The 23,472-nt window shown below is 47.1% G+C and overlaps 1 protein-coding gene across 1 annotated transcript in view; it reads left to right on the top strand.

Annotated features, from left to right (window-relative positions):
- Nucleotides 1-7,374: 7,374 nt before the first annotated feature.
- Nucleotides 7,375-23,472, top strand: part of STK35 (serine/threonine kinase 35) — a 39,045-nt gene continuing 22,947 nt past the window's right edge. The window contains exons 1-3 of the mRNA XM_028524828.2: nucleotides 7,375-7,973; nucleotides 8,566-9,166; nucleotides 21,894-22,643. Coding sequence (XP_028380629.1) covers nucleotides 7,710-7,973; nucleotides 8,566-9,166; nucleotides 21,894-22,606 — 1,578 coding nt within the window. The 5' untranslated portion in view covers nucleotides 7,375-7,709 and the 3' untranslated portion in view covers nucleotides 22,607-22,643. The remainder of the gene's footprint in view (nucleotides 7,974-8,565; nucleotides 9,167-21,893; nucleotides 22,644-23,472) is intronic.

Below are 23,472 nucleotides of genomic sequence, written 5' to 3'. Positions count from 1 at the left end.
CCAGTTGCCTAACCTCTCTGTGCCTCAGTTTCCTCATTGGTAAAAGAGAAAATAATAACATACCACAGGGTTAAGAATTCAATAAATTCATATATGTAAGAAGTGTATCAACCAGTGCCTGGTAAGTGCTTTTAAATGTTAGTTACAATATTATCATTGTTTTCACCAACCGGGAACTCTATTTATAAATATGACAGTCTTATTTACAATACCAGATTTTGCCAGCAGGGAACTTGTCTTACTCATCTCAGAATCCCCAGCTCACACGTAGGGCCGAATGCCCAGTAAATGTTGGTTGAAGCCATAAGGTTTATAGAGAAGGAAAGGCAGTGTATAGTTACTGTCCAGGGCCCAGCCCCTGGCTCCTGTTAGTTGAGAGAGGCAACACTCAGAGCGCTGATATCTGTGGTGCAGCCTCATTTTTCACGGGCCAACCCAAATCTAAAGTAAAATCACAGTGCAGTAGAGCCAGAAAAGACTGTGGACTGGGTACTTCTTTCTTTGTGTCCTCACTGGACCATGAGTTCCTCCGTGGTGCAGACTGGGTTTTATTCATCTCAGTCCCCAAGGTGGCAAACAGTAGGAGCTGAATCAGTCCTCGTTGAGCAAATGAGTGACGGGATGCAGTCTGCATTATTGTGTGTTGTTTCTTAACTGACTTGTATTAATTTTTCCTATCTACAAAAATATATTTAAAATTAATACCAAAAGGACATACATAAAAAGTTCAAATCACACAAAAATGTTGAAAGTGGAAGAATCACCTAAAGAGAATTTTTCTTGTCATCTAGAGTTTATTTCCCCAAGTGTTTCCTTTATGTGTGCGCAAACAGACATAAGTAGCCAAGTACAGAGGCTGTATCAAGTCCTGGTTTAAGATCACAAGCTCTGGAATCCAGTGTACCTGGCTTGAAACTAAGCTCCACCTTCTCGGTGGCATGGCCTTGAAAAATTCATGTGACATGCCTGTGCCTCAATTTCTACAGAAAATGGAGAAAATAATAAAACCTACCTTGTGGGCTTATTGGACCAATACATTTAGTCTATATAGAGCACTTAGGGCAGCTCAAAATACAGAGACACAATTCGAGTAGGGTCAGCAATTATGCAGACATTCTTAAACAAAGCCTGAGGTCACACCGTAGATCCTAGTTTACACGTGCTTTTTATTCACTTACTTATTGTCACTCAAGTAGTTATCTCCATTTTCCTCCATTTGCTTTTTTTATGTAGGAATGTATAGTGACTGGTTGTTCTGGGGTGGTACATACAGAGCTAATTCCCTTTCCTACATAACATTCAAGTGTGTGGTGGTATGTAACTAATCCCCTGCCTCTGGCACCGAAGTATTTCTAATATTTTACTGTTACAAATGACCACCAAAATCCTTGTTGCACATATATTTTTCACACTTGGGTGAGTATTCTATAGGATAAATCTTAGAAATGGAATTGCTGGGCCGAAGTGAATTAATTTTAAAATATATTAATAAGCAATGAGCGATCAAATTGCCTTCCTAAAAGGCTGTTGTTGCTGTATGCTTTGATCAGCGAGTGCACTTCGTCACCTCGATGTTGCGTACGTCTCAACCAGATCCCCCAGTCACTTACTTTGAACGTCCCGGTAGTTACAGAATTAAAGACTTCGCCTGCTAGTTCTGTATTGTATTCCTTTATCTTCCCCAAATTCACAAACAACTGCTAAGGACTTAGCAACCAATTCTCTAATGCACATGTAGCCTGCCAAAGGACATTCGTGCAATTTCCAGATGGCAGAGGAAGAAATGTTGGACTTTCTGAGCCTTGTCAGTGGCTGATAGGAAGAACCTCTGAAATTTGAAACAGGGTGGCTGTATTTGCTTCCATCTTTGTTTCCTGGGGCTCAGACGCTTGTCTAGTACACCAGAGATCCTCTCCGTGAGCCTCCCTGGCTGCGATGTCTCTAGTGCAGTGTCCCCACTGTGTGATTCGGGCGCTGGTTACTTGTAACCCTCCAGATGACTTCAGAGAACACAGGACGGTGGGTGAATGTCGTGGCCAGAAGCTGAACAGCGCCACCAAGCTGACAGGCTGCTTCAGCAGCGGCTAAAGCCCACACCCACTTTTATTGTTAATTTTAATCTTAACCCTCGTAATAAATATACATAATGCTTAAGATTAGTTACTACTTCAAGTGAAATACTATTCCGAGGTTTATAACAAAAATCCTGTGCCGCCCCCAAGTCCCGTCCCATGAAGCAGTAACTAATTCAGTGGTGACCTCTTCAATCCTGCTTATAGCGTCACCTTGAGATAGTCTAAGTTTAGATCTTTTCTAGCAGCTCACAGCTGTGGGAGAAAGGAATTTACTTTTCCTCTCTTTATTGCCTACTCACACAGACACACACACCCTCTTCATCTTCCCCACATAATTATATCATAATTTTTGGTTAAATCAATGTATTGTTTATATATTACAGTGACAGTGTAATATTATTTCCAGCTCAGCGTTATAGTTTATGATGATTACAATGCTTTTGTTGTAAATTATTTTTGTTGTCTAGCCCTTAATGATCACCTCATATCTTATTTTCTTAGTTTTCTGTGTAATAGCTCCACTTTCCCCCTAAATTCTCTGCCAGGGCTCCAGTCCTCTACAACTGATGGGCTCGGCATTGTGCTCACTCTAGGGGCAGTGCAGTGTAATGCGATATTGTCAAAGTGTGGCCCCGGGGCCAGCAACATCAACCCAGCTTTCACGGGAGACCTTGTTAGAAATGTGAATTATCAAGCCCTAACCAAGACTTATGATTAGCCACCCTGGGGGGAGGGGCAGCAATCTGGGCCCTAACCAGCCCTCCAGCATGATGCTGATGTGGACTTAAGCTTGGGAACATCTGTATAATGGTTAAGAGCTTGGGCACAAAAACCTAAGACTGCCAGGGTTCAAATCCCAGCCGTTCCACCCGTTCATGATGCCGTTTCCAAGGCTAGATCTTCCCGTTCATAAAATGGGGACAAACCGTCTCTCCCATGTAGTTGTTATAAGTTGCATGGTGCCAGGCAGCATGACACACTGGTTCCTGGAGATGGCCCCTAGAGGCATCTACCTCAAGCTTCTGTCCTTTAGAACCTCCATGGCCCTCTGAAGGCCTCCTCCTAGACCCCTGTGTCAGTTTCTCTTCCCTTAACCCCCGCCCACTCTCAGCTCCCCTGCTACGCTTGCCCTGTCACATGGTTCCCTGCCACAGCCCCATGCCACGGCCAGCCCAGCCTCCTCATTTCCCACTAACCTTTCTCTCTGCCCATCAGAGCTGTCCCAGTCCCCTCTTCCAGTTTCCATCCTTCCACAGTCCCCCCACCTCCCAGGCCAGAGCCCCCTGCTTTCCCGTGGAACCACCCCCAAAGCTGTCCTCACCCCCTGAATTACGAGGACGGGAAGGAGTGTTACCATTCTGCCTTCTCCCTCTGTGACAATCCTTAGGATAATGTCCTACTTGAGTGTCAGCTCTTGCCAAATACACCACTGACCACGGTGCTTGAAATATTGCAAATGGTGGGCAAATCCAAAGCCCTCACTGTGGCCCACAAGTCCCTGCCTCTTGACAATCCCCCATGCTCCCATCTCTTTCCTCATTTCCCACGGCTCCTCCCCATTCCCTCTGCTCCCGCCACATCCGCCTCCTCGTAGACCCCCATCTCAGGGCCTTTGCACTTGCTCTTCCCTGTGACGTGAACTGCTCTTCTGGTAAATCTGCATTTGGCTGGTGATTTTTACTTCCCGTCAGGTCTCTGGCTCAAAGATCATCTTCTTAGTGAGGTTTTCCAAACCTTCCATTCTAAAAACAGCCACTCCCTTGCAGTCCTTTTACCTGCTTTATTATCTTTTGTGGAACTAATGTGATTTGGAATCCTATAATCCCACTCTGTCTTCTCATCTGTCAGGCCCTACGAGGCCAGGGCCTACTCAAAGGGCCTCAAACCCGCACTGCTACCCTTTCCTTTTTCCTCCTTCTGTCACTAAATACTGAGTTCCAGCCGAGTGCCCAGCAGGTTTGAGATGCCAGGGATATGGAGGTAGGCAGGTTTGTTGAGAATGCTTCTCTTGGGAAGGGCTGAGCAGGGTAAGGAGGGGTGAAAAGCCTGGGGAGGGGTCTCAGTTCAAACCCCAGCTGTGTAACCTCCCTGTCTCTTCCTCTGTACCATGGAGTTAATGGCAGTAACCACATCACAGGGCTGGCATGGGAATTCTTTGTTCATTCCTGTGCCTGACGGATAGAAAACCTGAGTAAAAGTTGGCTATTAGCCATAATAAGAAAAACAGGTTACTGCTGGAAGTTAAGAAAAACAAACAAAAAAATTTGTCAAGCCATCCACAAATTTTGCAGTAGCCTGGTCCTTCTCACAGCACACAATAAAATGACCACATCTTCAGTTCTCCTAGGACTTCAGACCCAATCTCTCTTAAAATTCCAAGTCAGGAAACTAACAGGAACAGAGACTCTACTGGCCTTGCGCTACCCGTAGGGCCGGCGACACAGACCACGGCCAGCTTCATCTGAGCGCCGTGCAGCCTTCGGTCCTTGGAAGCTCTAAGTGAAGAGACAGGTGTCCCCGCAGCAGGGTTTTGCTTTTTCACTTTTTCAATCGCGTTTATTGCAGTATAATTTGCATGCAATAAAATCCCATCACCCAGAAAATTCCCTTGTGTCCCTTGGTGGCCAATTTGCACCCCACAGATAACCACTAGTATGATTTCTGCCACCATGGATCAGTGCTGCTTGATTCTGTAATAGCAGACTTGTACATGTGATTTTTCTCCCCTTTTTTTTTTAGTTTTCTTGCGGTGAAGCTGTAAAATGAATGTACATAAACTGTTCCTGTCTAATGTATACAATTTGAAGTGTTTTAGCATATGCCCCCCCTTGAAACTATTAGCACAAGATGATTTCAAGATAATGAGCATATCCATCACCCTGAAAAATTTCCTCCTATACCTCTGCATCCCACCCTTCACCTCCCCCACTAACTACTGCTGTGCTCTATGTCACTACACACTGGTGTGCGTTTTCAAGAATTGTTTGCAAGAGTGAACACCTCTATGCCTGGCTTGTTTCATTCAGCGTAATTATTTTGATTCATCCATGTTGTTGCATGGATGCTTTGTTCTGCCACAGCCCCTACCCTGCCCCAAGCAGCATTTCATAGTATAGGAATTCCACAACCTGGTTATCCACTTACTGTTGATAAACATGGGCATGTTTCCAGCTTGGGACTCTTATGGGAAAAGCCACTATAAGCATTGTTATGCAAATGTATTTGTGAACATAAGTTTTCATTTCTCTTGGGTGAATACCAAGGCACAGAATTGCTAGGCCGTAGTAGTTGCATAAAAAACTGCCAAAGTCTTTTCCCCAAAGTGCTTATACAATTTTACCCTCTCATCAATTGGCTGAAATTTCCCATCTATCTTGTTTCTGTGCTCATTCTCTCTTCCTGAAATGCCTTTCTACCAGTTTTAGCGTGGCTGGCTTCGGGTCTTAGCCTGGATATCATATTCCAAAGAGACTGTGAAGGCTGAACTGCAACTGTCCCCACCAACCTCACCTATACCCACATTTGCATATTGAATTCACAAGCCTCCAGTGCCTTAGAATGCAACATACTTGGAGATAAGATCTTTAAAGAGATTAAATTCAAATGAGCCCATTAGGGTGGGTTCCTAATCCAATAAGACTTGTCCTTCAAAAGGAAAAGATAGCCCAGGAAAGGGCTTGTGAGGACAGTCAGCAGGAAGGACATCTGAAAGTCAAGGAGAGCGGTCTGAGGAGAAACTGAACCTACCAACACTTTGATCTGGGACATCTAGTCCCCAGAACTGTGAGAGAATACATTCCTGTTAAGCCAGCAGTCTGCAGTATTTTGTTATGGCAGCCCTAGCAGACTAATACAGAGGCCTTTCAATCACCATTTTCCAACCATTATAATAATAATAATTGACTCAGGTTAGAATCATCAGTAAATGCTAAAACCAGTGGGTAAGACTCTGATAAAGAACATGATAGTCTCAAAGTATTTTCATACAAGATACTAAGTTACAAGGAAAAAATAATTAACTTTTCTGTGGAGCACCACGGCAGACACCACCTTAATCCAACGATCAAAGTGAGCATCACCCACGTTGGGACAAACCAATGCCACGGGGACTCCCACTGAGATACACTCACGGCACAACTTTCTGTGGTATCTGTGACAAAACGCATAACCTGATATAATATAACCTAATATAATATTTTCTCATAATCTAATCATGAGAAAAGATCAGACATCCAAATTTAGGGACATCTGCCAAACAACTCTCCAATACTCTTCAAAAACGTCAAGGTCATGAGAGACAAAAAAGGGCTAAGGAACTAAGTGCCTTTCCATATTAAAGGAAGCTAAAGAGACAGGTGATCCCCAATTGGGTCTAAATGCAGCAAGTGATCCCGAATTGGGTCTCTGGGAATACCTTAAAGGACATTGTTGGAATAATGAGTTAACTTTAAATATGGAAGCTGTATTAAATAAAAGAATTGTATCGTTGTTAAAGGCCTTGATTTTGATCGTTGTACTGAGATTAGCCATGAGAATGTCCTTGTTCCCAGGAAATACACACAGAATATATGGTGAGAAAGAGATATGTCTGAAACATACTCCAAAATGATTAAGGAAAAAACAAAATTCCTGTGTTATACACACACATGGGACATGATAATGAAATTGCAGCAAAATAGAACAATGTTATTCTGGTTGAAAAGTATATGAGAATTCTTCACTACACTTGCAATTTACACATATTCATGAATAAGTAAAATTCCTTATAAAAAGAGTAACAGTCTTTAAGTGACCACACTATCAGAAGTGGCCTGTCCCTAACCCCCAGACACACTTTAGTTCACTTCTCCATCGCACTTATTGTCAAAAGTTATCCTGTATTTTTAACAATACTTGTGTACAAAGCTGTGCCCTATTCTAAGTGCTTTAACTGTGTAACCTCAGTGAATCCCACAACTCCGTTCTTCCCACCTTACAGATGAGGAATGGAGAAAAACAAGTTTATTAGCATGCCCAAGGTGACCTACAGGATTTGTCTCCTGTGGCACCGAACCTTAACCAAGGTTAAAAACTGTTGTTCGCTGCTCTTTCCCCAGCAACATAGAAGGGTGCCCAACACATAGGAATTTAATAAGTATCTGTGGATTCAGTTAACAAACATTGGGCATTTACTAGGCATTGGGGTACAAAGCAATGAACTAAATATTTTTTAAAAATCCATGCAACACTGGGAGGTAAGGCTCAGTCTACCTGTTTTGCAGAAGAGGAAAATGAGGTTCGGATCTGAGAAATATTTGCCCAAGATCCAGGGGCTAATTGGAGGGAGGGTGTTAACTCCAACGTAATCCGGGCGGTTCCCTGGAACGAGCTTTAAATCAATCAAACCGACAATCCAGTCAGCCAATCAGTATTTATTGGGCACCTACTGCATGCAGTTCACCTCCTGCAGCACTGACGAGAGGAGACTTCGGTGCGTAGGAAGCCGCGGAGACCCGCGGCCGCAGCGGATCGAGGGAATTTGGCGCCTACTTTTTGTAGGTTGGGTGTTCTCGGCTGTGATTGGGCGCGGTCTGCGGCTGCTCCGTCGACGTTGGCAGAACCCGGGAGATTTGCTCCTCGACCGGCCTCCGGGGAATGGGACACCAGGAGCCCCCGCTGGCCCGAGTGCCCGCGGGATGTGCGGTTTATATAAAAAGGTTATGTAAAGGGATCAGCCGGCGCGAACACGTGGAGAGCCGCGGGTGCCTGGACGCCGGGTTCTGCCCCGCGCGCGCCGCTGCTACGTCCAGTGAAGCAGCAAGTTCCGGCACACGCCGGGCGCGGGCCACGGCCGCTCGCGCCGCTCGGCCCCGAAGGCTGCGCAGCCCGGGAGCCCGGAAGTGGAGGGGCTCAGGCCAGGTAGGTACGGGTGCGGGCTGCGGAGTAAAAGTAAGTGCCGAAGCTAGAGCTACCCCCGCCGCTTCGGGCCCTTGGTAAGGGTGACTGGGCCGCGGACTTGGCGCGCCCGGGAACGCCGAGATTTTAAGCCAACACTTTCCACACGCCACCCTCGGGCACTTGGGTCGGTCCGCTGGGCTGCGCTCGGACTTAATTCAATGGACGGTTTACACGCTGGAAAACACTAGGCGGGACGCAGAGAGGGGGAATCCCTGTAGGGCCCAGGCAGGTAAGAAGATTTCCACAGTGCACATTGCTTCTTAGGGAGATTTTAATAAGTGGTAAAGGGATGGTAGTCCTCGTTTTCACAAGCCCTGTAGGATAATTTAACTGGGAAGGTGTGTGGGGGGTGTTACTTTTCTTTCCGGTTCCCCTCAGAGCCGCCGTCTGTGGTTTCGTCTTTCCCGCTTTCCCCTCCCCTCCCTGGTTGTTTCGGCAGCGGTGGCTTCGGTCTTAAAGGGGCCGCGGAGGCCGGAGGAGGTGGGGCGCTCTGGCCTGCGCTCCTTGCCTCCCCACCTCGGCCTGGTCGTTTAACCGATTCTTTCGCCCGCAGATCACAATCCAAGCTCCCGCTCCTCCGCGTCCCGGGGCTGGACGGAGGGATGAGGCAGGGGGAGCCCGGGCAGCACCGTTGCTGCTCCCCCCACCGCCCGCAGCCATGGAAACGGGGAAGGAGGACGGCGCCCGCAGAGGTACACAAAGCCCCGAGCGGAAAAGGCGAAGCCCAGTGCCGCGGGCGCCCGGCGCGAAGCTGAGGCCGGCGGCTGCGGCCCAGGCCATGGATCCGGTGGCGGCCGAGGCCCCCGGCGAGGCCTACCTGGCGCGGCGGCGGCCAGAAGGCAGCGGCGGGTCCGCGCGGCCGCGCTACAGCCTGTTGGCGGAGATCGGGCGCGGCAGCTACGGCGTGGTTTACGAGGCAGTGGCCGGGCGCAGCGGGGCCCGGGTGGCGGTCAAGAAGATCCGCTGCGACGCCCCAGAAAACGTGGAGCTGGCCCTGGCGGAATTCTGGGCCCTGACTAGCCTCAAGCGGCGCCACCAGAACGTGGTGCAGTTTGAGGAGTGTGTCCTGCAGCGCAACGGGCTAGCCCAGCGCATGAGCCACGGCAACAAGAGCTCGCAGCTTTACCTGCGCCTGGTAGAGACCTCCCTCAAAGGTAGGACCACTGCGGGCCATCCCGCTCGCACGTAGGGCCTGGACCGGCTGCTGTGGACGGCTCAGCCCAAAGTGGGCTCGGGACTGCTGGGCCCTGGTCCTGTCACCTTGGGCCCAGACACACCCTCCTCTCCGAGCCCCAGGCACTGGGGCCCTGGTCTCTGCTTTCTACCTAGGATGAAGTCCTTAGCACAAACGTTACTTGGTATTTTCATAACAAGCGCTCGCTAAATTCTAACTATTGTCTTATTAATTGCTCAATATGTGTGAGCCATTATTATGAACTAAGATTGGTCGAGGAGAAGAGGGGGTTGGGTTCAGGGTTGGTGGAAGCCCCCTCACTCTCTAGGGCCTCTTCCCTTTCCCTCCCAAAGCAAACAAAAAGAAAAAAACTTTCCTCCCTGTCTGGTTCCAGATATCCTCACTGCCCCCTCCCCCAACTCCACCCGCCAAACTCTTGCTTCCTACTCTTTCCTCCTGAGACCACCAGCGCTTCATCCCAGGGCAGTCAAGCAAACTGTCGGTTTTCTGGCTGCATCCTCTGGGGCCCTGCAGAATAATAACCCCACAGGTGGGCCCAGAGCTGTCACATAACAATACCTGACATCTTTCTTTACTTTGCATTCTTAATCTATCTCTTAATCCTCTGAGGCTGGCATGGAAGTGGGTTTATTTATGGGAAAGACAGGACTCAGTGAGCCAAGGGGACTTTGCGGTCCTTGGGACAGCTAACCCTAGTTTCCCAGTTTTCACTGCAGTTACGGAGTGTGTTCATCCTGAGGCCTCAGGTCTCACATATCTTGTACGTGCTGAATGAATCCAAGGATTTGTTCAAAGAGGAGAGGGCCAGGGGCCTTCTTCAGGGGAGAGGCTACTAATCTGAGTCCCAGCTATGTCTTAGATGTCTTCCAGAAGTGACTTCAGGTAATAATTCTAAAAGTCAGTCCTCCTGTCTTTATTGGAGAAATTAAGGATTAAACATGAACAAAATAAGTCGATGAAGGTTAATCAGCTTATAAAGGAAGTTGCATTGTACTCCTGGTTTCCTTATACTTTTTATAGATCGAGTGATACAAACCCAGATTTGTCTTGATTCAAGGCCTAGGTCCTTTGGAATGGGTAATGGTGCCTTTCCTACTCCCAGATGAACTAGACCTGACCTTTAAGAATGGGTAGGATTTGGGGTGGAGTTGGGTAAGGCATTTTGTTTGGAGCTTTTGCCTGACTTTAAGAGCCTATAAACAGGGCCTAAGAGAACTCCCTGTCCCATTTTAAGTCAGTGTTGGACAGTGAGCTGAGGAACATGATGAGTATTACCTGGGGTCCTTTTTCAAAGTAGGCTTTTGCTTCTTCTGCCCACCCCTACGCCATCTATCCTGAAAAGCCCACCCTCCCCCCAGTGTTTTGTTTTGGAAAGACTTTCTGGTAGATTTTTTTTTTTTTTTAAGCTCACCTGTATTTTACAAGCTCTTCACTTCTTTCTCAGACTGTCCTCCACTGACCTCCACTGTGGTTAATGAGTTGTCTGGACTTCAGCGTACCTGACTGCCTTGGGGTGTGGGAATTTGCTTTGCCAAGCAATCCTCTTCTGTTCTCAGCTCATTGATGCCAGTCTTAAAACTGCAACCTAGGTTTGAAGTTTTTCTCTCCCTACATATAAAGAGTTGACCATTGAACAACGCAGGGGTTAGGGGCGCTGACCTCAGCCTCCCAACATAGCCGAAAATCTGAGTACAACTTGACTCTCCCCAAACTTTACTACTAATAGCCTGCTGCTGAAAACATAAACAGTCACTTAACATGTATTTTGCATGTGTATTATATACTGTATGATTACAATAAGGTCAGCTAGAGAAAAGAAAATGTTAAGAAAATCGTAAGGAAGAAAAAATACATTTACAGTATGTGTTGAAAAAATCAGTGTATGAGTGGGCCTGCGCAGTTCTAGCCCTTGTTGTTCAACAGTCAACAATACTGTTAAAACTTTCCCCACCTGTGGAGTTTGTTCCAACTCCATGGGAAACAGGCGGCTTTGGAGTTAGACTCAAATTTTAGTCCTGGCTTGTCTAAACTGACTGCGTGAGACTGGAACAAGTAGTTTCAAACCTGTGGGGGGCATTGCTTTATCCCTAAGACAAGGGCACCTATGTCGTGGTGGCCTCTGCAGCCTGAGAGCGCCAGCGAGGGCTCCAGATCAGAGGAACTCACTGCCTCAGTACAGTCAGGCTCTATTCTGAATCTTCTCCCATCACCTCCCTCGAGATTCACAGTGTTCTTGGTTGAGTTTCCCGGACCGGTTCGACCGTGGAACACATCCTATTTCCTGTGTTGTCAGGACACCAAGTTGACAGAAACAGTGGTATTTTCTTCCTTCCTTTGTGCACTATCACAGGCCTAGAGAAATGAAAGATTTTGCTTTAGGTCACATACTTAAATATGTCCCTTTCAGTAGTTTAGAGTCTTAAATATTTCACCCTCTGTTACCGGTCAGGCAGTGTTCTGGGCTGGGGAAGTGGAGGTGATGGCTTCACTCTTTAGTGCTCTGCTTATGAAACTAACATTGAAATGCACATGTCAAGTGTTACTTTAGAAAGCAGTAAATAGGCATGGGTGGGTTGCTGTTTAATAAAGTGGTGAACAATTTCTTGCTATTAATATTAAAGTAGAGAACAAAGACCCAGTTACTCCTTTTTCTGGGCTTCAGCTTCCAAAGTTTAGCAGTCTTAATCTGCCCCGGGGTGCTGACTTTACAGGATACTGATATTATTCGGAAATGTTAGAGCTGGAAGGAATCTTAGAGATAATCTGATTCAGCCCTATCATTAACTAGATCCTTTGCAGCCACCTTTTCCCAGCCTTTGGCAATTTAGGATGATTTTGAAACCGACCAAGTGATAATCTGCCCTAAAGTCACAATTGAACCAAATCCACCTATAGGCATACCTTGGAGATACTGAAGGTTTGGTTTCAGACCACCACAATAAAGTTAGTCATAATCTTTTTGTTAGTGGAGGGTCTTCAGTTGGTCTTAAAAAAAAGGAAAGTCTGTGAAGTGCGATAAAATGAAGTATGCCTATACTCTTACTGAAGCCCAATTGGGTTCTTTAATTCTTTAGCTCTCCTGTATTTTATAAGCTCTTAACTTTATTCTCAGACTGTCTTCTCTCGCTGTGGGTAATGAATGGTTTGGACTTGCCCCGAAGGAACTTAATTGGAAAAGTTTGAGGACCTGTAGAAGACTGAAATGCTAATCAGGGTCACAGGAGGAAAAAGCAAATTGGCTCATTAACAAGCGCTTTGTACCGAATTAACAGGAATGAGAATCAGGAGTTGGCAGAGGAGGTGGGCTTGAAAGAAGGCAGTCTAGGACCATGTGGATAGGTAGGGAAGACAGAAGGTGGAGTAATTTATTTCACAGTTGAGCCAAATAGAGAATAGTGTTTTTCCCTCCATCAGCATCAACTCTCTAGTGAATACTCAGAAGGCATTTTTATAGGCTTCACAAATTCTTTGACATATAAATAAACTAGTATCCAAAAGAAAAGGGAAACTTCTTAATGCAGTTCTTGGTTTCCTGCAACTGCATTTAATAGACATCTTTCTCTGTCCATTCTTTCTCTCTGAACACACACCAGACAAGTCCTACCCAGAGCATCATGTAGACAACAGACGCTGCAGAGTCGGTAGCTGTCTTCGATGTCTGACCTGGCCCCGTTTCACAGGGAAGGAAGCGGAAGCCCACGCAAGGCACAGGACTTGCCCCGAAGGAGTTAGTGGTAGCATTCAAACCAGCCTTCCAGGCTTTTTAAAACCAGATTAGCAATCCTGTAAATTATTTGGTTGATGAGTTAGTGTCTCTTGAACTTGAAATACTTTTTGCAAAAAGGAGTTAAGGCATCAGCAATTCATTTTTGCCTCCTTGTTTCCATTTCTAAAGGACCCTGTCCTGACAGCACCTAAAACTTAAGTTCAAGATTATTGCCTCTTAGGAGACAGCAGGCGAGCCTGAGCTCATTGTCAAACTCAGAAATTCTGGTGCCCTCTCTAAAGCGCACACTGATCCTAAGGAACAAACAGACCAAACCAGGACAAACTCTCAAGGCTCGTGAAACCAACCTGGGAAGCTGGGAACCTAGCTTACTGAACTTGGTGAACACGAGATCTGCTTTACCAGTTATTTGATGTTTGTTGTTCTCAAGTTATCTTTAGGTGGCTTGACATGGGTAGGGACAGTCTTGTCTGCACCGGTGCCCAGTGATGACTGTGAGCCAGGCACTGAATTGTAAGAGGCTGTGCAAAGGTTTGTCATTTGGGCAGAAGGGATGTGCCCACATGACCACAGCCCAGGGTCGTGAGTGATGGGTATTCTAGAATACAGTAGAGGTTCCCTCTGGGAGTATAGAGGCAAGGGGAAACCGGGAAGGAGGTGGTCTTGGTAAGTTGAGCGTGGAGGAGTGATGGTCTTAGCAGTGGATTGGTTGTCAGCCTGCAGACTGCCCCCAGCCCCTTGAATGTCTAGGGAAACCTTAGTCTTAGCACTAGGCCACCCCTGTGCAGGCCTCTAGAAAGCTCTGAATGCTCTGCTGTTGCCTGGGGCCTCAGAGTACAGCGATCACCTAGATAAAGGCAGAGGACTAGATGGTGATTGTTGGCTATGGTGACAGTGACATAGATAAAAGGTGGCATTAGGGGCCTTGGAAATTAATGGGAAACAGTGCAATACTGGTATTGACTTGGAGTCAGGAGGTCTTAGTCCCAGTGTCACCCTGCTAATAAGAGCTAAAACTTACTGATTGCGATGTGCCAGGTCTGTCCTAAAGGTTCTATCCCTATTAACTGACTCAGTCCTCAGAAGCTTTGGAAGTCAGGACTGTGATTAGCCCTGTTTCACAGGTGAAGCACCGAGGCTGCTGAAGTGGCCCAGGGCGAAAATGCTAGCCCAGCCAGGATCCAAGCAGCCCCACATTCTAGATTGAGTCCAAGTTCCTTAACAGCTGTGCTGCATTCTTGGGACAGGGGGCTTAGGTTCTGAGTGGTTCTGTTTTTCTGGGTTGTTAAATGAGCATAATTATATTTTACACAGAAACTGATGGCTACTATTTATTTTTAATTATATATTAATCAGCATTTGTGGCACTGCTGATTTCTCTTGGTGCCTTCCCTAAGTGTCTCAGCTGCCAGGGACCCTTTACCTCCTTTCTGATCTGCTCTTGAATGTCTTGGGACAACCAGCAGACTTCTCTCCTGCTAACAACTGCCTTCTTTCTGTGTGCATTGGGGATTTCAGATACCAACAGCCCTTACTTAATTGAGAGCTTTGGTTAATTGGCGTTACATTTGGATAGGGCTTTTTATAACGTAAACTCTCCAGAAGAGCTTAGCTTCATAATAGACATCAGTTTATTTTCAGCTCTTTTGGTCTTTGGCGTCCTTAGGGCCAGGAGCCTGCTTATAGTAACTTTCAAATTTGGGTGCCTTTAATTTACATATACTGCATTCCCTATTCTAGAACTTTCTTCTCTTTTTTAAGCCTCCAGCTCACAATTCTCACCTTGATTTATTTCCCCCAGTTGAGTGCTACGTGTGGGGTTCACTGTGGGGAGCCCAGAGACTTCCTTTCCATTCTGGGCACCCCGTCTGCCGGAGGAGATGGGCACATCACACCAGATTGTACTTGACTGCCGCCCATGAGGGGTGCTCTGGGGGGAACAGCTGCAAGGAATGCAGACTAAGTTTGGGTCAGGGGAGGATGAGCTGTAAGAAGGTGAATCAGGAGCGATCCTGGCGAGAGAGGCGAGGCCTAGGTACGTGGGAAAGCCCGTAGCGTATGAAGAGGGAGATGAGCTGGGACTGCCATGGGCTACTCCCCGCTCTGCCTGGCTGGTGGAAGCTGCATTTTTGACCAGACCCCTGAACTGTTCAAGTATTAATAGCTAACCTTTCGTGGTATTTTCGTATTCATTCTCTCATTTAACCCTCTCCACTTTAAGTTGGCATCTTTGTAACCTGCTCTTAACTTGTGAGAAAATAAAGATCCATCAAGATCAAACAACTTGTCTTACACCATACTGGTGGAGGGTCAGGCTCTAGATTTATATCCGGATGGACTGTATAGTTTCCTTGTTCTTGGCATGCTGTCTTCTGACCGTATTGGACAGTTGCCAGTGGTGTCCAGACACATTGCCATAATTAGCACTCAGTCGGGGCCTGCTGTGGCACTCAGGTACAGTGCAAGACACTTTCTATGTCACAGTCAGGCCTGGCGACAGCCCAGTGAGGCGGGAGTCTCTTCCCAGTTTATGGAAAATGAAGCAGATTCACAGGGTCTTTAGACGTTTGCTTGGGGCCACGTAGCCGTGGAGGTGGAAGCGTGGAGAAGGTGTTGACCCCAGGCCTGGCTGTCTCCCCGTCCTTTCTGCTAGGCCTGCAGGTTCAGCACTGGCCACTTGGCTTCTGCAGACCACTGTATATTGCCCTGGCAGTGACCCTGAGGGGTCCATTTCTAGTGCACGATGACATTTGACTAATCTTAGGAAGTGCTTTGAACACACCCTGCTGACACTGGACCTTGTGGTGACAGCCCAAGGTCACTAAGACCAGGCCCAGTGCCTGGTCTGTATGCTCATCTTTCCCCCCTGGGAAGACAGGCTGAGATGGGTCCTCGTCTTCAGCAGCTTCTCAGGACTGATCCTCAGCTGAGCCATTTCTTTAAAATATATTAATGTACACTCTTAAAACTAATCAAAACCAGGGATGGCTATAGTCAACCAATTCAAACTTCATTTTTCTAGTCCTTTCCAGTTCTTTTTCTTTAGCAGTGTAATTTTATATTCTTTTTTTAAACTTCACATTAAACTTGCTTATGAAATGGTTTTTTAACCTAAGTAAATTTTATTGAAGTAAAATATGGCCTTTTAAAGCATTCAACCAAGTAGTAATCATAAAATTAACTCTTAGCTACTCTTCGACAGTTGTTTCCAGCTCTTTGCTTTTATTGTGCCATATGGAATATCTACCAGTTCTGGTTGTTTTTGGTGCTTGGTGTGCCTTTTCTGTTGCTGCTGATGGTGGGGATTTTGTTTTTGGTTTTTTTTTTTGTCTTTCGGGTACTCTTCACTTAGAATAAGTTGCTTCAGGGGGATTTTTTTTTTTGTCAAACGGAGTGAGGGTTTTTGAGATTTATGATACATATCCCCTGAGCTAGCATCTCCGCATATTTAAATCAAAATCGTAATTAGTCTTCTCCTGAAAAATGAATCTGATCGCTGTGTGGCTGGACCATCAGCCCTGGGGGCTGGGTAAACATAAACTCCTTGGGAGCATCCTGTACCTAAGAGCGTACTCAAGGAGCTGAGGACAAAGTGGAAGTAAAGCATCTCGGTGTGAAATTCTGCTGCTGGCACTCAAGGCAATGTCAGAGCATCGCTGTTAGGAGGACTCCAGGCTGCAGAGACTCTGGGTCCTGCCCCTAACTGTCTGTGAGTTCTCAGGCAAGTTATTTAATTGTCTGAGGCTCAATTTCCTCACCTGCGAAAGGGGATAGAATTATCATCTAATTAGACAGGGGTTTGGAGTAAGAAGAGAGTGCTGGCTGGAGTACTCTCTGGATTCTTCCTGTCACCCAAACATGGGGTAAGTTACTAAGTTCCATTGGTTCTACCCATCCAGGACCTCTTCCCCCCATCTCCTCACCCCCTCCCTTGCCAGTCCGAACTTCTTTGGCTTTCTAAACCTCCTGATGAGTCTCTTGGCCACCAGTCAGTCTTCCATCTCCAGCTCCTCATGCCTCCAGAGGGCTCTTGTTTCATCAGTTCTCAGACATGCGCTTTCACATAACGTCTCCGAAGTCAGAGCTCAACTTAGTCGATGGCATACCGTGGTGTCATCAGCAACTTGCAGATCTTACTTAAATGGTTATGTCTTAGAATTGATACCTTAGGTTCAATAAGCAGTATATCTTTCTAAAATAGATCAAGAACTTTAGTTTTTTCCAGTTTTCTTAGAGTTGAACTTCAATCCTTTTGTCTGCCAGACCCCATTTCTCATGACCTGACTCCAGCTTCCTTGTCTCCAGCCTCATTTGTGCCTCTCCCCGACTGCATGTGCCCCTGGGATGACCCCAGACGGGGCAGCTCACGTCCCACTGTACTCTGTGCTCACCCTCTGCATCCTGGGAGACAGAGCTCAAGGAGCATGCTCGCTGTGACGCCCAGCCTGCCTCTCTCTCGTCCTCACCTCCTCTCTCTGATCCTCAGGCAGGACAGCACCCCGTCGCTTGTTCTCGAAGCTGCAGTCAGTCTGCTTTAGTGACCACAGACCTTTACAAGGCAGGGACCACCTCTTAAGTCATTGCATCTCTGGTATCTGACAAGCACTGTGTTCTCGGGAAGTGTTCGGTGGAATGTCCTGGAGCATGGAAATCCAACTTCTGGAGGAAACTTGGGATAGGCTTATAAAATCCTGGGTATTTTGTATCCCTCTGTATTCCCAGAGGTGCCTGCCTTTCTACAGCTCATACTGACTTACTCTTATGCTGAGCGTGCTGGCCTCGAGTTTCTAGATAGAGGAGGCCACGTTTTGGGGAGACTTCAACATTTATTATTCCCATGAGTAATGAGATCTCATCATTGTGAGGCACCTGTTTGATTCCCCGCCCCCAATTTCCTTTCTCCCCATGAAGTTTGGCATAGGGTATGTTTTGTTTTGTTTTATTTGCTTTTTGGTTTTTTTTATTAGCAAACTACTTACCTTTGGCATAGGATATGTTTTGAAGTACAGAGTTCATTTCATGGTCTCCTGGCTGTCGGACTTGGGGGAAAGGTAATAAAACCATCCTGAAGGCGGATCTGCCTCTCTTTAAGCGAAGTGCGTTTCTAGCCCTTGTGACCTGGGAAGAGCGCACGGTCTGCTGGGAGAGATCTGGCTGTGGGGGCTCATGTCCTGCGGTACCATTCATTCATGGCGACAGTCTTGGGCAAGCCGCTTAACCTTTCTGTAGTTTTCCCACCTCTCAAACAGTGTCCAGTGAGAGGAGACAGTGCACATAATGGGCCTTTAACATAATGCCTGGAACCCAGGGGGCTCTCAAAGGTTAATCTGCCTCAGCTCCTCACCACCTCCAAGTAACACTGTCACTGATTTCTCCCCTCTGGGAAGCCAGGTTTTTAGCTCTCATTAATCTTAAAGAACTGTCAGATTATACCAAAAAAGGGAATTTTAGACCTTAACTAAAGTTTATTTTTTTCTACTATCAGTTCAAAAAACTGTAAATTTCTCTTGGGGATTCTACTAGTTGCTGCATGTGTCTGTTCCAGTTATAGATCCTGAAACTGGGGAAATCACCTTGGGCCGGCTCGGGGACCCACCGGGCCCCCTGTGGGATGGACCTGAGCCAAAGCTCCATGGGTCCCCTCACCCCCTGGGGCCCCTACTCAGACTGGTGAGCCCAAGCGACATTTAGGGTCTCCAGAAATTAGTGTCATTTCAGAACCAGTGGCTGGTAATCCCTAAAAGTCTGACCATTTTCCCTTTTCCAGTGCAGTCACCTTGGTAAATTGTAAGACCAGTGCCTCAGCTGCTCAGAAGGGAGGTCCCTGGGAGGTCCGGCAAGGTTAGTAGGCAGGCATTCAAGCTGAGCACTAAAGTACACATTCAGATTTGGGGAGGGGTGTTTTTTAGATAGGGATGACCCAAACAAATACAATAAAGAGCGGCCCTGCCTGGCAGCAACATGGGTTTTGGCTGTAACATCCTGAGAAATGGGATGTGTAATCATCTACCTTCACTTTCTGATCTGTCACCTTTTGCTTAATACCTGGCCTGCAGCACTGGGGTTATTAACTCAGTGACATCCTAGGACTGACTCGGCTGCGGTCCAGTAGGAACAGTGATGTGAGTGACAGTCAGGATGTGATGCCCTCAAAGTATCTTGCACTTGGCAAAATGTATTTCATGCCTGCGACTTAACCAGCAGAAATATGTGGGGCAGGTGTCATTCTCGTTTGGTAGATTGCAATACTGAGGCTCAGAGAGGGTCGGGGACTTGCCCAGAGTTCCGGCCATCATGCCTCAGTCTCCCTGTGTTCCATTTGAACTAAGAAACCATTCAGTAGACCCATGGGACTCCTTGCCTTCTGGTCTGTGCTCTTCCTGTTCTTCAGTTTGGCCTGCTTCTTGAGAGAGATCAGTCGAGCACCACATCCCCTCCCTCTATCTCCCTGTGAGTAAGTCGGAGGCCCAGGTAGGCAATCTGCCTGAAGGAAAGGACGGGGATTCTTGATGTGCCGCTTTGGTTTCCTAGTGGGCAGCTGGGGGTTCCCGTGTGAAAACCTGCCGCAGCTTCTCGTGAAATACACCTGTGCAAAGAAGTCCTTTTTGTCTCTAGGACAAGCAGCCACGCCCCCATTTTCCATTTTCTTTTGCTCACGGATGCTGTGTCTGATTCTGAGAATGCTCCTCCCTCTCCGGTGCTTTCCTCTCAATAAACAGCCCCCTCCTGTAGAGTCTCCCGAGCTCAGCTCACTTCCCCAGAGCAAGCTCTTCAGTCCTGAGGCCCATCTGCCCCACCCGCTCACTGACATAGGGCGCTTTTTTACCCGATTTCTTTCCCTGGATTCTCATAACCTGGGCTTACATCGTAGTCTGTTTTGCCGGCTTGTTTTCTTTTGACTTCAGTTGCCATAGTTCCCAACTTTGTATATAAAGTAGTCATCACTCCCCACCCTCTCCTCCCTGCTGTTTCAGTGAAAAAGTTTCACTGTTTGCTGATGTGCCCTTTGCAAAAGGGATCTGATGGCTTTTTAATCGTTTCCTTTCTGGCTCTACCACCAGCAGACATTTCTTGGTCTCCTGTTTATGAGTCTTTGTTCTGGAGTCTAGATTGATTCTGGATTCACATCACCACTTCGCTTTGTAGTGTTTTTAGACAAAGAACCTCAGCCCGCCGGAGCTGATGACCTAGAAAGAAGAGCATTATGAGATGGGGAACGACTGATTTAAAAAAAAATCTGCCCTAAACTGGTTCTACCTGTATTGCTTTGATTGTGAGTAATACAGATGAACAAATTATATAATGACAGGGGAAACGAGGCCTGCCAGGTCATGGTCAGAAACCCAAGGGTTTTGCCTTATCCATGTTATTGCCTTAACCTAGAACTCCCAAAGCTTTGGTAGTGCCTTGGTAATTTCGGGGCCATGTGGGCTGGAAGTGGGGGCATCTGGATCACCAGTTTTCTTTATAAAAAAGTAGAGTAAATGACGGGTAAAAAAAAGAACCCTACAGGAGCGGGTGTGTGAGGACATGCAGCCCTCACTTTTGGTAGAATGGAGACACCATCATGGCGATCAGAGGACTATCTCTGGACACTGGCTTAGTCACGAGTGATCCATGTGACCACCTAGGGCGGGCCCAGCCCTCCGCTAGGCGAGACTTCTGTCTACTTAGGCGTAGCTCTTGGGGCAGTGGTAGTCACCAAATAACTTCACATAGGGGTGCAGTGTGCCATGAATTGCTCTCTGAAGAACATAGATGCCAGTCCCCTGCTTTCCTCGAGCTTCTGTGGTTCAAAGGGAAAGACTTTTGGAAAGATAGAGCTAGAGTTTCAAGCCAACACAATCAACACATTTGATTCCACCTATACATCTCCCTTGGACCCCGCTGTCCCCACCAGACTTCCTGTTTACACGTCCCGTCTGTCTGTTCCTTTGTTCCGTTAGTCCATCCATCTCTCAGCCTAGAGTTCCCTTCTTTTCCCTGCTGGTCTACTGCCTGTCCTTTAGAGGTAACCTAAGTCCTTTCCCTTCTGATTTCTTTGGCTCTGGCAACTCCTACCCACCTTTTCACTGTTCATAAAATGACCTTGATGTAGATGCACAGCTTCGATAGTTGCTATTGTAGATACCAGTTATCTCCTTTAAATTAAGCTTCATAGAGATGGGCGTGTTGTGCCTTCACTGTGCTAGGCATACAGCAGGCACAGAAAACACCAATGAATCGGAGTGTGCCTATGGAATAAACAGAATTGCAGTGCTGTTCTAGATGCATTGACAAGAATCATTATACAGGTCGGGAAAGAAAGGAGGGAAGGTCATTTGTTCGGCATGAAGTGAGAGACATTCGACAATCTTCTCGGGTACTTTGCCTTGCCTCAGCCGCAGCTCTGGGAGGTACGGGAGGTACGGGAGGTACGGTTCTGCCTATTTGGAGACAGTGTAACAGAGTGCAGTGGTTCCACGGTCAGATGGATTTGAGGCTTTTAATTCTTTAAGTTTCCATGAGCCTCAGGTTCTTCACTGTGTGAGACAGGGATGTTTCCTCCTGTCTCCTTTACGTAGTGGTAAATATTAAGTTGAAGGTCACATGCCAGTGCAGGCACCCTATAAGTGGTTACACATGGCCATTTACAGGTAAAGAAGCAGAAGTTGAAACTCGGAAAGGTGAACTAAGTTGCCTCCTGGCTGGTGACCCAGTCAGCAGAAAACCAGAGTTGCAGCCAAGGCACCCTAAGCCGTTATACCGTGTCTTGTTATCCTCTGACTTCCCTGTGTGAGCAGAGATGGGCTGGCCTGTGTAGAGTTAGTTGGCTTGTGCTAACGGTGCTGGTTCTCTTGGATTGGAGCAGTTGTCACCACTGTCACCCTTAACTTGAATACACTGCATTCCTGTAGCCTAAACGTGGTGTGAATGTGCCCCGCTCACTCAAGCTCTTTCCGGTCTTCCTTTGATTTAGGAGAAAGGATCCTGGGTTATGCTGAGGAGCCCTGTTATCTCTGGTTTGTCATGGAGTTCTGTGAAGGTGGAGACCTGAATCAGTACGTCCTGTCCCGGAGGCCGGACCCAGCCACCAACAAAAGCTTCATGCTACAGCTCACGAGCGCCATTGCCTTCCTGCACAAAAACCACATCGTGCACAGGGACCTAAAGCCAGACAACATCCTTATCACGGAAAGGTCTGGCACCCCCATCCTCAAGGTGGCAGACTTTGGACTAAGCAAGGTCTGTGCTGGGCTGGCCCCCCGAGGCAAAGAGGGCAATCAAGACAACAAAAATGTGAATGTGAATAAGTACTGGCTGTCCTCAGCCTGCGGCTCAGACTTCTACATGGCCCCTGAAGTCTGGGAGGGACACTACACAGCCAAGGCTGACATCTTTGCCCTGGGCATTATCATCTGGGCAATGATAGAAAGAATCACTTTCATTGACTCTGAGACCAAGAAGGAGCTCCTGGGGACCTATATCAAACAGGGCACTGAGATCGTCCCTGTTGGCGAGGCGCTGCTAGAAAACCCAAAGATGGAGTTGCACATCCCCCAGAAACGCAGGACTTCCATGTCTGAGGGGATCAAGCAGCTCTTGAAAGATATGTTAGCTGCTAACCCACAGGACCGGCCTGATGCCTTTGAACTTGAAACCAGAATGGACCAGGTCACATGTGCTGCTTAAAATTCAGGGCAAAGCATCTTGGGTGTTTTTGAACTAGGTGAGTGTACTCTTTTTGTTGTGCATGCAGTCTTCCTGGACTGGACTTTTCACCCTGGGCCCCGGGGTGGGCCCCATGGAGTTGGGAAATGCAGGATTAAAGAGAACTAAGTTATCGAAGAGTCCCCACGTCCTGATTAGGAGATGTGTGGGATTACTTGAGGAAAGGTTGGGATGTCTAAAGAAGTTTTCGCAGTGAAGTTGCATTTGGGCTGAGTGGTCTGGAAACACATTTTCTCATCAGTTAATTAATGCCTGCTGCAGCAAATGTGCAGAAAAGGTGCGGGCGGGCACTTGTTTTCAGACCCGTTCCTAGCTGTATCCCCCCGACTCGCACACCCAGTTCTGCACAGTCAGATCATGCTGTAGTTGGGGGCGGCTTGTTTCCTGCTCTTTCGTCAGCTCTAACCTGAGAGTTTCCTCGTGTCATACTTTGAAAGTATGGCTTTCAGGAATCGACATTTGAGTAGATAAACCACAACGTAGCCATTCTCCTACTTTAGGTATCAGATGGTTTCCCCATTTTTAGACACTATAACTGTGTAAGTGAATATTCTTATTTGGAAGTCTTTGCTTGTTTACATTAGTGCCCAGATTTATTGCAGGCTTTCACTTGTCGGGTATTGTGCTCGGCTCTGGGGTAGCAATGGTAAGCAATATCAGAAACTTGCCCCATCCTCACAAACTCTGCAGCTTAGTTGGGGAGAGAAACGTGACTCAATATTTATCATAGTTGCTTTGCAGCAAAGGAGAAGGAGCATTGAGGAAAAGGGACCTTTCAGGGGATGGTGCCCAGAGGCGTGAGTAGGGAACTGGGGACAAGGAGGAGC

This window comes from Phyllostomus discolor, chromosome 9 (genome assembly GCF_004126475.2).
Source record: "Phyllostomus discolor isolate MPI-MPIP mPhyDis1 chromosome 9, mPhyDis1.pri.v3, whole genome shotgun sequence".
Classification (NCBI taxonomy): domain Eukaryota; kingdom Metazoa; phylum Chordata; class Mammalia; order Chiroptera; family Phyllostomidae; genus Phyllostomus; species Phyllostomus discolor.
Note: the sequence above shows the minus strand (reverse complement) of the source record. Positions and strands in the feature narration are given on the sequence as shown.